The 15,340-nt window shown below is 37.1% G+C and overlaps 1 protein-coding gene across 5 annotated transcripts in view; it reads right to left on the bottom strand.

The window, feature by feature from the left end:
- The window catches only part of NFKB1 (nuclear factor kappa B subunit 1), a 123,426-nt gene that overhangs the window by 22,968 nt on the left and 85,118 nt on the right, over positions 1 to 15,340 (bottom strand). For all 5 annotated transcript variants that reach the window (XM_045392700.3, XM_045392701.3, XM_005555555.5 and 2 more), the window contains 4 exons: positions 13,844 to 13,948; positions 11,585 to 11,676; positions 9,779 to 9,917; positions 899 to 1,042 (listed from right to left, as the gene is read on the bottom strand). In XM_045392700.3, the coding sequence (XP_045248635.2) occupies positions 899 to 1,042; positions 9,779 to 9,917; positions 11,585 to 11,676; positions 13,844 to 13,948 (480 nt within the window). The remainder of the gene's footprint in view (positions 1 to 898; positions 1,043 to 9,778; positions 9,918 to 11,584; positions 11,677 to 13,843; positions 13,949 to 15,340) is intronic.

Below are 15,340 nucleotides of genomic sequence, written 5' to 3'. Positions count from 1 at the left end.
AGGCATTTGTGGTGGAAGCACAAGCTGGTACAACTCTTTGGGGAGGCAGCTGGCATTAGATGTCATGCCCTCTGACACAGTAACTTTACTACAAAGACTCTAATTTACAAAAGTAATCTGGAATAAAATGAAAAGTTATGTGGATAGGAGTTCAGTATAGCATTTTACATAGAAAACAGGAAACTACATGTAAGTAAGTTATTCTATGGTTTGTTCACTTGAGGAAATGAGTCATTAAAATGATGCCTAAAATTTACGCTTAGGTAAAGTTCATATTACTGGAGGAAATGTTTATGTTAACATCTCAGGTAAACATTGCACATATGACTCTATACATACAGTCATGGTGCAAATGATAGTAAAATAGTATTACAAATAAATGAATTAAAATAAAATGCATGATGGTGATCACAGTTGTATTCAGGGGAAAATTCATAAGTATCTACTATAACATATACATAAAAAATAGTAGTAGTTAACCTTTGGCAGATTTTATGTATTTTCAAATTTTCTACAATGTATTATATAGAGATGTTTAATATATAGCTATATTGTGGTATGTATGATATAAAATTTTTTCAATGTTTCCAAACAAAAACAAGACAACCAAATCAAAAAACATAAAAGAGAAATATACTAAAATGTTTAGGGAGGTACTCATTAAAAACTGGCTTTGGGGTACCTTTTTTCTTCTTAAAGGCTTTTGAGATTATCTACATATTGTAAAATGAACATAGATTTCTCTGAAAAATAAATTGACATTTGTCAGGAAATTTTAATTAATATACTCAATAATATCATAGCCACTCAACTCACAGACACACTCAGAAACCAAAGAAAAGAAAATTCTACCCTCTCCAATATGAAAAAGTTTTAGAAAGAATAGGTGTTTTTGTACCTGGCCCTGTACTTCCAGTGCCCCCTCCTCCACCGCCACTACCAAACATGCCTCCGCCTCCAGCTCCAGCGCCACTCCCACCGCCGAAACTATCCGAAAAATTGGGCATGAGCTTCTGCCGTTTCCTCTGTACTTCTTCTTTATCTGTATTTAAAGGAAGAGAAACCAGAGGAGAAAAGATTGATTCGGTCCCACCACTAGCCACAGAAAGACCACTGATTCTAATGGTATTTTTAAACATCTTAAAGGGAAATAGAAAGCACTCAAAGAGGAAGAGATGCTAAATTTCAAGAAGCATTATATTTATTCCAATGGGTATGAATGCTGAAAGCTAGCTCCAAAGAGACCACAGAGCAGTACACACCCAAATCCACTCTACAACAGTTTCTTCAGTGCCCAGTGTTGTTAAAACTAGTGAAATATTCGATTGTCCATCAAAAAGATACTGAAGATATTGAATAAAAAATTATTGACCCTTTTGCTTGGTCACACAAAATAACTCATGTTAATAAGTTAACATTTATTATGCATCTACAATGAGCTAAATGTTGGAAATAAAAAAAAGCATGACATAATGTCTTTGCTGTCAAGAACCCTCCAACATAATTTTAAGATAGTGGGGGAAAGACTTAGTGAGACAGCACTATAACACTACATACATTAAATTCATGGTGCAGATCAGTGTTCTAGGAGTTTCAGGAAAACCTTTTAGGAGGTCACTGGGGGATGGGAAATTCAGGAATGGCTTCTCAAAATCAATTTTATATAAGAGGAGGAAAAAGGAAGATGTTCTGGGAAGGGGATATGGAGGAAAACAATAATGAAGGAAAGACGTACACGGGGCGCTTATGAGAACAGGAGTAGATAAGTTTGGCTGAAGTGAAAGTTTAATACAGGCATGCCTCTGAGATATTGAAAGGTTCAATTCCACATTACTGCAATAAACCAAGTCACATGATGTTTTTGGTTTCCCAGTACACAAAAAAGTTACGTTTACACTCTACTATAGGCTATTAAGTGTGCAATAGAATTATGTCTTAAAAAGAAGCAATGTACATATCTTAATTAAAAACACTTTATTGCTAAAACAGGCTAACAATCACCTGAGCCTACAGCAGGTTGTAATCTTTGTACTGGTGGATGGTCTTGCCTCGAGGTTGATGGCTGCTGACTGATGAGGGTGGTGGCTACTGAAGGCTGGGTGGTTGTGGCAATTTTTAAAAATAAGACAACAATGAAATTTGTTGAAGTCTGTCAACTGACTCTTTCTTTCACAAAGATTTCTCCATAGTATACAATGCTGTTTGACGGTATTTTATCCACAGTTTTAACTTCCTTCCACATGAGGGTCAATTCTCTCAAACCCTGCTGCTGCTTTATTAAGTTTAAGGAATATTCTAAATTATTGTCATTTCAACAATGTTCACAGCATCTTCTCCAGGAGTAGATTCTATCTCAAGAAACTACTTTCTTTGCTCATCCATAAGGAACAATTCCTATCCATGAAAGTTAAATCATGAGCAGCAGTTCAGTCCCATCTTCAGGCTCCACTTCTCATTCTCGCTATTTCCACCACATCTGCTGTTACTTCCTCCACTGAAGCCTTGAACACCTCAGTGTCACCCATGAGGGCTGGAGTCAATTTATTCCAAATTCTTATTCATGTAGCTATTTTGACCTCCTTCAATGAATCACAAATGTGCTTAATGGCATCTAGAATGGTAAATCCTTTCCACAGGGTTTTCAATTTACTTTGCCCAGATTCATCAGAGTAATCACTATCTATAGCAGGTGCAGCCTTACAGAATGTATTTCTTAAACAATGAGACTGAAAGCCAAAATTACTTTTTGATCCATGGGCTGCAGAATGGCTGTTAGTAGGCATGAAAACATCTCCTTCAGAGCTCTTGGGTGACCGGGTGCATTGTCAATGAGCACTACCATTTTGAAAGGAATCTTTTTTTTTTTTTTTTTCTCAGAGCAGTAGGTCTCAACAGTGGGTTTAAAAATATTCAGTAAACCATGCTGTAAACAGATGTGCTGTCATCCAGGTTTTCTTGTTCCATTTACAGAGCAAAGGCAGAGTAGATTTAGCATAATTCTTAAGAGCTCTAGGATTTTTCAGAATGATAAATGCGCACTGGCTTCAATTTAAAGTCACCAGCTGCATTAACTCTTAACAAGAAAGTCAGCTTTTTTCTTTTTCTTTTCTTTTCTTTTTTTTTGAGACAATACCCAGGCTGGAGTGCAGTGGTGCAATCATAGCTCACTGCAGCCTCGACCTTTTGTGTTCAAGTGATCCTCCCACCTCAACCTCCTGAGAGTCAGCCTGTTTTTAAAAGCTTTGAAGCCAGGCATTTTTACATCTTCTCTCTAGTTATGAAAGTCCTAGATGGCATCTTCTTCCAATGGAATGTTGTTTCTTGTACACTGAAAATCTGTTTGGTGTGGCTACCTTCATCAATTTTCCGAACTAGATCTCCTGGATAACTTGCTGCAGCTTCTCTGTTAGCATTTGTTGCTTCACCTTGCACTTTTATGTTACGGAGATGGCTTCTCTTTTAAACCTCATGAATCAACAACCTCTGCTAGCTTTCAACTTTTTTTCTGCAGCTTCCTCACCTCTCTAAGCCATCATAGAATTGAAGAGAGTTAAGGCCTTGCTCTGGATTAGGCTTTGGTAAAAGGGAATGTTGTGGCTGGTTTGATCTTCTACTCAGACCACTAAAACCTTCATATCAGTAACAAGGCTGTTGTGCTTTCTTATCATTTGTGGGTTCACTAGAGTAGCACTTATAATTTCCTTCAAGAAATGTTCTTTTGCATTCTTGGCTAACTGGCACAAGAGGCCTAGCTTTGGGCTTATCTCAGCTTTTGACATGCCTTCCTCACTGAGCTTAATCATTTTTGGCTTTTGATTTCAAGTGAGAGGTGTGACTTTTCCTTTCACTTGAACACTTGGAGGCCGCTGTAGGGTTATTAATTGGCCTAATTTCCATATGGTTATGTGACAGGGAATAGGGAAGCCTGAGGAGAGGAAGAGAGATGGAGGAATGGCCAGTCAGTAGAGCAGTCAGAACACACACAACATTTATCGATTAAGTTTGCCATTTTATATGGACACTATCTGTGATACCCCAAAACATCAAAGATCACTGTTCACAGACCACCATAACAGATACAATAATCATGGAAAAGTTTCAAATATTGAGAGAATTACCAAAATGTGACATAGAGACATAAAGTGAGTACATGCTGTGGGAAAAATGGCACCAATAGACTTTCTTGACACTATTGCCACAAACCTTCAATTTGTAAAAATCACAGTATCTGCAAAGTACAATGAAACAAGGTATGACTGTATAAGGAATTCTTGAGAAATGGGACAACACTGTGGAGCACCTGGAGAATGAACTTATATGCAAGACAGCTGCTGAATGTTTTTGAACAGGGAAATAGGATGGTATTTTAGGAAGTTCATCTTTTACTTGTGTGTGGGACATACTAAAGAGTCAAAGTGAGAGGCAGAGACAGTGCAGACATAAGTGATGGAGGCCCATTCCTCAGTGGTCACCATGGTAATAAAACATGGGGTAGATGCCAGAAACACAGTAAACGAGGGGTCTGTAACCTCTGGTGACTGATGAGATACGGGGGGCTAAAAGTCTAAGACTACTATTTGACTACAATACAGTGATGCCCTCTGAGACTTTTGATTGCCTTTATTTCTTTTTGTTTGTTTTGTTTTCATCTTTCTGTTTCTCACTATCTGTGCTTCTCACCAGCCCCAATGCCCTTTTGAGTTCCGTCACTGCCTATGTGGTGTTACTGTCTTCTTGTTTCTTCTTTCTGTTTCCCTTTCTTTCTCTTCTTTTTCTATCATATATTTTGTTTTTCTGTCTTCTCTTTTTTGGGCTGGAGCAGTTAAGGGGGTTTTATTTCATTTTTTCAAATTAAATAAAGTCAATGAGGTATTCTTTTTTTGATCAGGAGCTGAATCCTTAACAATTGTTCTATTTCTGATGCTTCTGTGTCAGTTTTGTCATGCTTATGTTCAGAAAGAGCTTCGATTATTTCTAATTCTGTGGTTGTTTCAGTCATCTTAGGGCTAGAAAGAAGGTCGCTGTTTACTGATTATCTCAGGGTCGCTGTTTACTGATTATCTCATGATCATCTAACTGCAGTTGAAAGATGAAGCACGGGAAAGTAGGGTAACAAAGTACGCTTTAATAGTTATTCAAAAGCTGAACATGTCCAGACTTCCTAGGAAAACAAAAAACAAAAAAAACCAAGGTTGCCAAATTTTGAGAAAAATATGCTTCCACTAGAAGGGGGATGACCTTGAAGTGGAGAAACTTTAACGACTTCCTTATCAAATATTTTTAGATTCAGATTTATAATTTCCCCATCAGTTATAACTAATTTACAGCTATACTCATGACTGTTCACTGCAGACATATGAAACACAAGAGGGAAGCAGACAACTTATTTATCTTCAGAAATAAATGTTATCTATTGACATGGATTCCAGCAAAGAGACTAGTTAGTATTTTCTATGTATTCCTTTTACCTTTTAAAGCAGACAGATATTTATTGGCTGTATTTCACTGTAAAATGGGAATTTTAAAGGCAAAATATTAATTATAACACAGCCAGTAAGATTCCAATGACAAGAAACGAATACAGAACATTCCACATAAGCTTTATAAAAGAACCTGCTGTCTGAATCTCCACAGAATTGAATATGGAGACCTTCACACTCCATGTTCAGGGGATCATTTATCCTTGCGGTCTGTTTTTGACAATGGCACCAGGGGATGTACTATGAAACATCAACCTATTTTAGAAGGAACCGAAGCGGCCACTTACTACAAGTTCTCCTTTTGCAGGAGAGGAAACTGAAGCTAGGAAGGGTTAGGTGGCTTATCTGAGGTCAGAACAGAGTCAAGATCAGTCTCAAAGTGCAGTAACGTTTTCATTATGTTAGGCTGTCATTCTTTTGAAAACACTCCAAAATAGCTTTGCGTAATAATAACCAATGACTTTAATAATCAGTGACTTCGCATAATAGTTGATGCCTATAATAGTTTAATTCACAAATATGGATAATCTCCCAGTGTTTGCTATCTATTCCTGTGCATGTGCCTTAAAAGTACCTCATTCTCACTTTTCAGGTTTCAGTTTACCAGTAAAGGTGCCTGCATTTATCTTGGCCATACTTTTCATAATTTAAAGATTATGATTCTGTTTATCCCTAATCTCCATCTTCCAGATTGAAAAATCATTATGGTCTTTTTTTTTGGTTTTGTACAGCAGTTCCTCAACTATCTTCCTTCCTTGCCAATCATCTTTCTCTTGATTATTTCAATTGTCTCCCCTGGACCCAACCATCTCCAAAAAGTTTTTGTGAAGTACAATGTCGATGACCATAGAGGATGCAGAGCTCAGGGCTGGTTCTGTATAATGTTTTATATTTATGTCTAACATCTTACTTGATGATAATCAACATATTACCAGCCTTATAGATGAGGATGGCAGCTTGGCTGGTAAATCAGTAAGTCAGTACACAGATACTTAATGAGCATTTTCTATGCAACCTATATTGTTCTAGATGGCCTATGACCTAAAGAAGATTCTTTGTACTTGGGGTGGTAGGAAGACAACAGACCCATAAATAAATAGATAAGACAAGTTTACATATTGATAAAAATAATGAAGAATATAAAATTAGGCAATGAGATAGGGAATGACTACAGAGACCGGGGGTAAGGGAAAGTGTGTTCAATGACTTCTGAGAAATGTATACAATGTTTCCCTGGGTTGTATAGTTTGGATCCATTTCTATCTACTTCAATGTTAAATGGCCTACTACTTTTCTGACCAGTTACATTGCTTGGCCAGATTATTTCTCCTTGGTCCTATTATCTTGAGTTTTTATAATCCAGAAGGTTTCTATAGAATAAAGTAATTTGTTGTCCTCATATATATATATGTTGTCTATTCTTTCCTTCAGAGCTCAATGGGTAAGTATTTCTCCAGACAGTTCTTATACTTTGTATTGTATGAAGCTTTTAATCAATGACAGCCTGGAAGGTATGTGCATGAAGCATACAGGTGCAATTTTGAACTTTCAGGTGACCCCATTCTCTAATCCCAGCATCAGATAGTTCCTACTATGATAAGAAACCATTAAAGTAATCACCTGAACATGCCCCTGCTGTAACATACTTTTCCGAGGCATAGATACCACTGGGAAAGGGAGACAGGCAGACTAGATACCAACCTGAGCTTTAAATGTTTCTAGGTTCATACACACACAGGTAACCCGGGTTTTCTTTCTTCATGATTCTCTGTGCTAGCAAAATCTGACATTATTTGAAGACATATTTCTGGAGAAGAAATCTATTTTTTTCCTCAGAAAGTCTAAAAAATTATTCATATTTTTCTTCTGTGTCTACTTTTAAATTAAAGCAGTGATTTTCACATCATTTTGTGTAGGCAGAAGCATTCAAAAGACCTCCAGCAGCTCTTGGTAGGGAAGTGAGGAGAGTTGGGACAGCCTCTTGGAAGGCCAAGCTGGCAGGGCCCTTCACCCCTATTTTAACCAAAGCCTACCAGGTCCATACACTGGGATTTTGTATGAAATCTCATGTGAAGAAAGAAAAGTTATTGTGCTGACAATGTTTTCAAACCACCAGGATATAGAATACACTACAAATGTGACCAAACAATGAAGAGGCCACAACCTCAGAAAAGAAACAAGAACTTGCAGAACCGTTTTCTAAACGCTCCTGTGGCAGCACGAATTCTAGGAAAGGAAAGCCCTCTTCAAAGATTACCTATCACATCTTGCTCTCACAGGAGCCAACACCCACCCATGTGGCTTGTTGCTGCTGTACCTTTGCGGTTTCCAACCTCAGCAAGGATCTGGGTGCCCCGTGGCAATCATTTTACTGACCTCCCTTCCCAGTCTCACTTCCCTCCAACTGAGGGGTTTCTAATTTTGTTTATGCCACAGCCCCTTCTGCAGTCTGGTGAACTCTATGGATCTCTTCTCAGAATCATGGTTTTCAGTATGTAAAATACAAAACAGGATTTCAAAAGAAGCTGATGATATTAAAGTACATTTCTATTCACAGACTCTTTGGGGGTCAGTGGGCTCTAGGTTAAGAAATACCTTTGAATGATGACTTGGTGCCTGTTATATCTCGTTTTGAGATGATTCTAATGCTAAATTTCTCACCCTGTCCTCTCTTGAGTTCCAGTTCTCCCTTTGGTCTGTCTACTAAGAACTTACACTTGACTTTCCCACAGGGACCTAAAATATAACATATTTTACTCTGAGCTCCCTCTTTTCCCACCCAAATCTACTTTTGCTCCCTTGTTCCTTTCATCAAGTCAACCGCATCACAAGCTTCCTGGTCAGGGAGTTTTAGACCCATCCATGACTCCCTGTCTCTCCTACATCTCCGACCTGTAGGCCCTCTTGACAGTATCACCGTGCTCTCTCTTGAGTCCACCATCTCCTTTCATTCCTGGCACTAGGACCTTTACTAACTTCACCGTTTCTCACTTGGATTCTTGCATTACTCTTCTGACTCATCATCTGCCTCCTAAATGGTACCCTTAGTGGTGACATAAAGAAGTCAGAGCCATCATTCCAAACCTAGGCAGGCCTGACTATCCCTCTCCAGAATTAATGCAAAATTCTTAAGCTGCCACTCACAGCCCTCTTTAGCCTGGCCCTGGCCTTCCTCACCTACATTGGCCTTCATGTCCATCTCAGCACTAAACACTTGTTTCCCTCTGCATAAACGCTAACTGTGTTTACCTCTCTCTTTAAGCTCCTCAAGTAACCTAAGCCTAGAGAACACTTTCCTTCTCCATTTAACACCCAACTGCTGAAACACACCCCAAATGTTAAGGGCCAAATGTTATCTCCTTGATGAAGCCTTCTTTTTGGAGACTGCTTTGGAATAAAGGGACCAAGGGCTCTCTCTTCAACATTCTCATATATTTTTAGGGATGCTTCACTTTTCATACTTATTAAAATCATAATTTACATTATAACTATTTAAGAAAACTATGAGTGCCCTTTCTTAAAGCATCTTTTGTGAGAGAAAGAATGACGCCTTACTCATTTTCATAGTTTTGCAGTGCATGTTGGCCAAGTTTTCTGTTCCACTGCCTGAGGCTGGTTGACTAACTGGCTGATTCTCCTAAAGAGCAAGCCTGAGTTTTTTCATCTCAGCTGCTTGAACTCTGAGTCAGTCAATAAATGTTAGATTCTCAAATTCAAAGACAAATTCTCAACGTCTAAATCTCATATAAGCTTGGTGGAAATAACATTATTTTAAAAAGCTGGACTAATTCCATGACCTCAGAAGAATATACTACTGTCCGGTCTAAAAATAAGCACTGTGGACCCAGGGACCTGTTATAGGAAGCTGTTCAAAGGAGGTGACTAACTGATCTCTTCTAATTAGCTTGTCCTCTTCTCAGAACAAGTACAATGGCCAGACATGGAAGCCCAAGCCTGTAATCCCAGCACTTTGGGAGGCCAAGGCCGGAGGACTGCTTAAGGCCAGGAGTTTAAGGCCAGCCTGGACAACGTAGGAAATCCTCATTTCTATTAAAAGTAAAAAAAAAAAAATTTAGCCTGGCATGGTGGTGCACCACCTGTAGTCCCAGCGACTTGAGATGCTGAGGCAGGATTGCTTGAGGCCAGGAGTTCGAAGTTGCAGTGAGCTATGATTGCACCATTGCACTCCAGCCTGGGCAACAGAGTCAGACTCTGTTTCAAAAAAATAAATAAATAAAATAAAATAAAATAAAATAAAATAAAATAAAAAATGAGCATAAGATTTTAAACTGACTTACCTTTGATTTCAGGATAGTAGAGGAAAGGTTTTGGTTCACTAGTTTCCAAGTCAGATTTCCTCCGAAGCTGGACGAACACAGAGGCTGGTTTCGTAATATTAACATCTTTATACTTTGGAGTTTTGAAGACGATGGCAAACTGCAGGATACAAAGAATCACATGTTGGTGTAGGACTACATTTTTTTTTTTTTTTTTGCAGTAATGCTACTCATTAAACACATTCCTTATGCTTTTCTTTATATCCAATGTTTAGACACAGTGTACTAAAAAACCGTGTCCTGGAGAAAGTTCCAAACTCAGAATTCTATATCGATACATTTTTATGAAATTGCTACTGTAAAATCAAAATACAATGCTGTGCTAATGTACTACAAATCTTTATTATTTCATTTGTCTTATATTTCAAATGTCTTCTAGTTGTAAATATCATGCTTATAAAATTCACTGCATATACTTTCTTCTCTTCCAAAACAGCCTTAAAAGCCTCCAAGATTATTTATACCAACATCAGAAAGACTGGGTATGGAAAGAGAGAGATGGCTACAGGCCAGTGATGAAGAGAAGAAACTAAACATTGCTTACATTGGCATCATAACACATTAGTTCTTGGTGGTATGTTAGGGATTTTAGCATTTTTCAGTTTGATTTTTGACTATGTAATATATTCACAGGGCTAAAGATTTTGTAAAATATAAAAAAGCATACAGTGGTATTCTCTTTGACATTCTTGTTCCCCATCCATGCAGTTCCTACAGTGTACCAGTCAGTGGCAAATACTGTTATTAATTTCTTAGGTATCCTTCCAGAATTTCTTTATGCATGAACATAGAATCATTTCTACATGCATTTTGTTCTACACCCATCTTTTAAAATATTTTAACACTGTATAATTGAGAACTTTCTATATTAGTTCACAGAGTACTCATTATTTTGAATAACTACATGATATTTCATCAAAAGGATAGACTATAACTTAACTGGCCACTTATTGATGAATATTTGGATTGTTTCCAATTTCTTGTTAACATATACTTTTCAATTACTTGTAAAGAGGAGAATAATCATTAAAGTGGGGGCTCAGCATTGTCATCTCTTAGTCATTTAGTTGCCACTGGGAAATCTTCATTTAACAGGACGTATCAGCTTCAATTAGAAGATGACTCCTAGAACATCCTTTTAACAGGTCTCACCATGATTACTTTGGTAGAACACGAAAAACATTTTCACTACAGGACCTGTGGGGCACTGTCTTATGGGTTAGGGGATTAGGCAGCAAGTTAAATATCCTGCCAACATCTCAGAGCAAACGATCTAACAGAACCTTGCCCATAACTCCACAGTAGGTAACTTTTTTGGATGACCTGCATGAGTCTTCAAAACAGTACTGTTTTATGGAAGTTATATATTTACGATTTTTCCTTTTTACAGATGGAAGCTAAGTACTAAATTTCAACAAAGCAGAAAGTGTAAAATGATGATAATAATATGAATCATGCCTATAATCCCAGCATTTTGGGAGGCCAACATGGGATAATCGCTTAAGCCCAGGAGTTCAAGACTAGCCTGAGCAAGATGGCAAGACATCACCTCTACAAAAAAAATAAAAATGAAAAAACTAGCTGGGCATGGTAGCATGCCTGTAGTCCCAGATATTTGGTAGGTTGAGACAGGAGGATCCCCTGAGCCCAAGAGTTGGGGGACACAGTGAGCTGTGATTGTACCATTGCACTTCAGCCTGGGTGTCAGAGTGAGATCCCATCTCTAAAAATAATAAGGATTAATAATAATAATAATAAATCACTTACTTGTCTATGAACATCTGTGGGGGAAAAATCTCCAAATCCTTCCCAGACTCCACCATTTTCCTCCTCTTCATAAAATCGAATCTGGATGTCATCTGCAAACAATCACATTGAAGTGTGTAATTTCATGTAGTGTAATAATATTTATAAACACGCTGAAAAATAAAACTGGTTTAATATTCTACCTGGTATCTATTTACTTTTAAAAAACAAGATCAAAAGGTTAAGTCTTTTAAAATCTTCACAAATCACTGACATTTTATTATTATTTACCACAGTAACGTGCCCCAAGTTTCATTCACAATGAGAGAATGGTAGATTTACCTAGTTAACCTGAATTTTCTTTTAATCTTTGACCTTACTGCTTCTCCATTCTTAAGTCAATCCTGAGAAACACGAAGGATGGTGGAAGAATATTAGAATCCCAAGAGGCAGTGCAATTCAATATATAGATGTACATAAAAATAATTAACTTATGTAAGTTTTACTATTAATATACGGCAGATGCTATTCTAAGTGCTTCATATATACACTTCATCCTCACCACAACTTTGTGGTGTAGACGTACTATTATTATCTTCACTTTGCAAAAGAGAAACTGGGGTCCAAAGAGGTTAAGTACTTATCTGAGGTTGAACAGCTAGTACATGGAGGAACCAGGATTTGAACATGGACAGTATAATTTCAGAGTCCAGGCTCTTACACTATTAAACTGTCTCACTATAATAGTCTCTTAGTTCATACTGAGTAATTGGTCAAAATACTATAATGATCAGGTCCCTTCTAATTAAAATGCAATGCTTACATTGCACACTCTAGTCATGGACTCTATTTACTTCTACAGAAATGTAACAATATAACTTAGGTTGGCATCTTCCTGGCTTCACTTTCCATTTCATAGAAAGGGACACACTATTGACTTGTGAAACAAAGATTTATTTCTATTTAAGTAGAACTTCAGAAATACTAGGAATGGATAAAACATCTTACTACCTCCTTTGCCTTCAGGCAGGACTACACTGGACCTAGTTATTGAGATTCTTTAAGCCAAGTACGAGACATTTCTTACTAAGCCATTCCAATGTAATGATAATGACTAAGAATCTCATTTACAAATAAAGGTACTCAGATTGTGTTTACTCACAGTATGTACACCCAGGAATCTAGAAATGAGTATTACTTGGACAGAGTGGATTGGAAGAAGGCTGACACTAGTGTAGGCACAGAAAGGGTAAACGTCTGTTTTTTCAGACAGCGTCTTGCTCTGTCATCTAGGCTGGAGTACAGCAGCATGACAATAGCTCACTACAGCCTCAAACTCCTGGGTTCAAGCAATCCTCCCACCTCAGCCTCCCAAAGTGCTGGGATTACAGGCATGAGCCACCATGCCTAGTCTGTAAACTTTTTTTGATAAAGTATATATGTGTTTACTTCAAAATCTGACCCCATGTTTTCTGACTATATACCTATATTAATCTCACATGAGAATTTTTTAAAAAGCCACATGTCTTTTATTCATTTATTTTACTTATTTATATTTTCAGTCAGGTATTTACTTTGAAAATGCTCACTCGTAGTAAACAGATATTTATTATACTACACTTTCCAACTATCATTTTATTTAAAAAAATAATGAAGTTTGAGAAAATAACACATTTTCCTCAGCTTTTACTAATCTATCAATGTTGTAATGTATCTAATGAAAGATAAATGCCAAGAACCTTTCCTCAAAGGGGAAATTGTGAGAGAAATGTGCTTTGAGAATTTCCCTGTATTCCCTGTTCTCCTTCCTTTTCTTAGTTAACATCACATATCTGTGGAAGTGTTCAGAGAAGCTCTCTCAGTGTTATATGAAAACATTGCAAAATAAATAAGATGAACAATTTAATACTATGAAAAACATTATTTATTCTTTGTGTGTGTTTATATGTGTGTCAAGAATGGGCTACTATTTATTTTTGTTTAACAAAGTACAGATACTAATTTTAAAGTATAAAAGTACTGAAAGTCGCTGATGATTATTATCACGATTTTCTTATTTCTCTTTACTTCTTTGGTAAATCTAGAAGTGAATTAGTTGACTTAAGAAAAATAACACAGACAACTTACATTTGGAAGAGGTAAAACATAAATGCTTTTTAAGACTTTTCTATGGCAGCAGAGGGACGTTTCTTGCCCGCTGCTGAAATGTGACTCATAGACACACTCAGAATGTAGTTCACCTCTTGAGATCAGAGATTAGAGATCAGAGAATGTATTTACCTTTCTGAACTTTGTCACAGAGAAGATAAATTTCCTCCCCTCCAGTCACACATCCAGCTGTCCTGTCCATTCTTACAATTTTCAAGTTGGATGCGTTGGGGGCTTCTGTTCACAGAGGGAAAACAACAATAACATGGTTAATCCTCAGCTCAACAAGCCAGTCCTTTAGGTAGGACCCTCCCCTTAGCACACATGACCAAAACAAAGCTTAAATACATGCTTTCACTAACAAAATAAATAAAACAAGAATGGCTTCTGAAGTTCTTGGAACATTTCTTGGGCATGGGTCATTTATGATCACCAAAACAAATGAGGTAGAAAGGAATAGGTATTTGTTTCTCCCTCTAACACAGAGAGACTGATACAAAAAGAGAAAGAGCTTTTCTGATGTATTGGGAAGTACCAAGCTAATTGATTTCTGGCCTTTCGATGAGGTCAAGACTTTAATTCCAAATTTGTTTCCATGATTCTGCTATTATTCTATTTACAAGAGTCCTAAAAACTTTAGGAAAAGTACAGTTTTCTTAAACTACTTACTACTTTTTATTTTACAGGCAAGGAAAATGGGGACGTTATGTTTCTTTTTCCCAAACTAAATTAGGATTCTGTGTGGTGAAGAGGCAAAACTTTCTTGTGGCAATAGCAAAAAGCTTCCTTTTTTTTTTTTTTTCCCTCCAACAGCTGCATTTTAAGGTGATTCTGTGGTATGAGTCTGTATCATTTTATAACCTTTCACTTCCCTTCAAACTTGTTTAAATTAGAGAATTCAGTTAGTTGTTTTACTTGGAGCATGGAGTTTTCCACACATGCCAAATTCTATAAACTTTCAATGAGTCTGAGTACTATGCTTGCAGGCTTTTTGGAAACACCTGTCTTATCAATCCCATGCATAATCAAACGAGAAAGTTGCATAGTAAATGCTGAAGATTACTGTAAAACGCAAAAGTTCTAGGAACTATAAATTTTTATATATATATACTTTTTGTGAGATGGGGTCTCACTATGTTGCTCATGCTGGGCTGAAACTCTATATCCTCCCACCCCAGCCACCCAAGTAGGCAGGACTACAGGACATGATGCCTAACCCGGCTTGAAATAGGATTCGAAAGTCACATGCTATCTATGCTACTCATTCATTTAACTTCAAGTTCTCTCTTGATAAAGCTAGTAACATATGGGCAAGAAAATGGGTAAGAATAATAGCTGTCTTTTATTAACTTCTTTCCAGAGCCCCCACCACCACCACCAAAGAAAATTGGGATTATTCTCCCTTCTAAAAGCATCAACCATGTATCTTTAAGTAAGACATTCATAAATAAGAAGAGATGTGCCATTTCATGAAAAAGACTAAAAAATGTACATCAAAGGAAAAAGAATTACATGTAATGAGCCCCTCTTAAAATATCTCATTTAACCTGGACATCAACCTTTCAAGCTAGATTTTCCTATTCACATTTTATAGATGATAAAGCTGAGGCTTAAAGTGATTAAGTTACC

This window comes from Macaca fascicularis, chromosome 5 (genome assembly GCF_037993035.2).
Source record: "Macaca fascicularis isolate 582-1 chromosome 5, T2T-MFA8v1.1".
NCBI classification, from domain to species: domain Eukaryota; kingdom Metazoa; phylum Chordata; class Mammalia; order Primates; family Cercopithecidae; genus Macaca; species Macaca fascicularis.
This window is presented reverse-complemented; position numbering and strand designations above follow the sequence as displayed.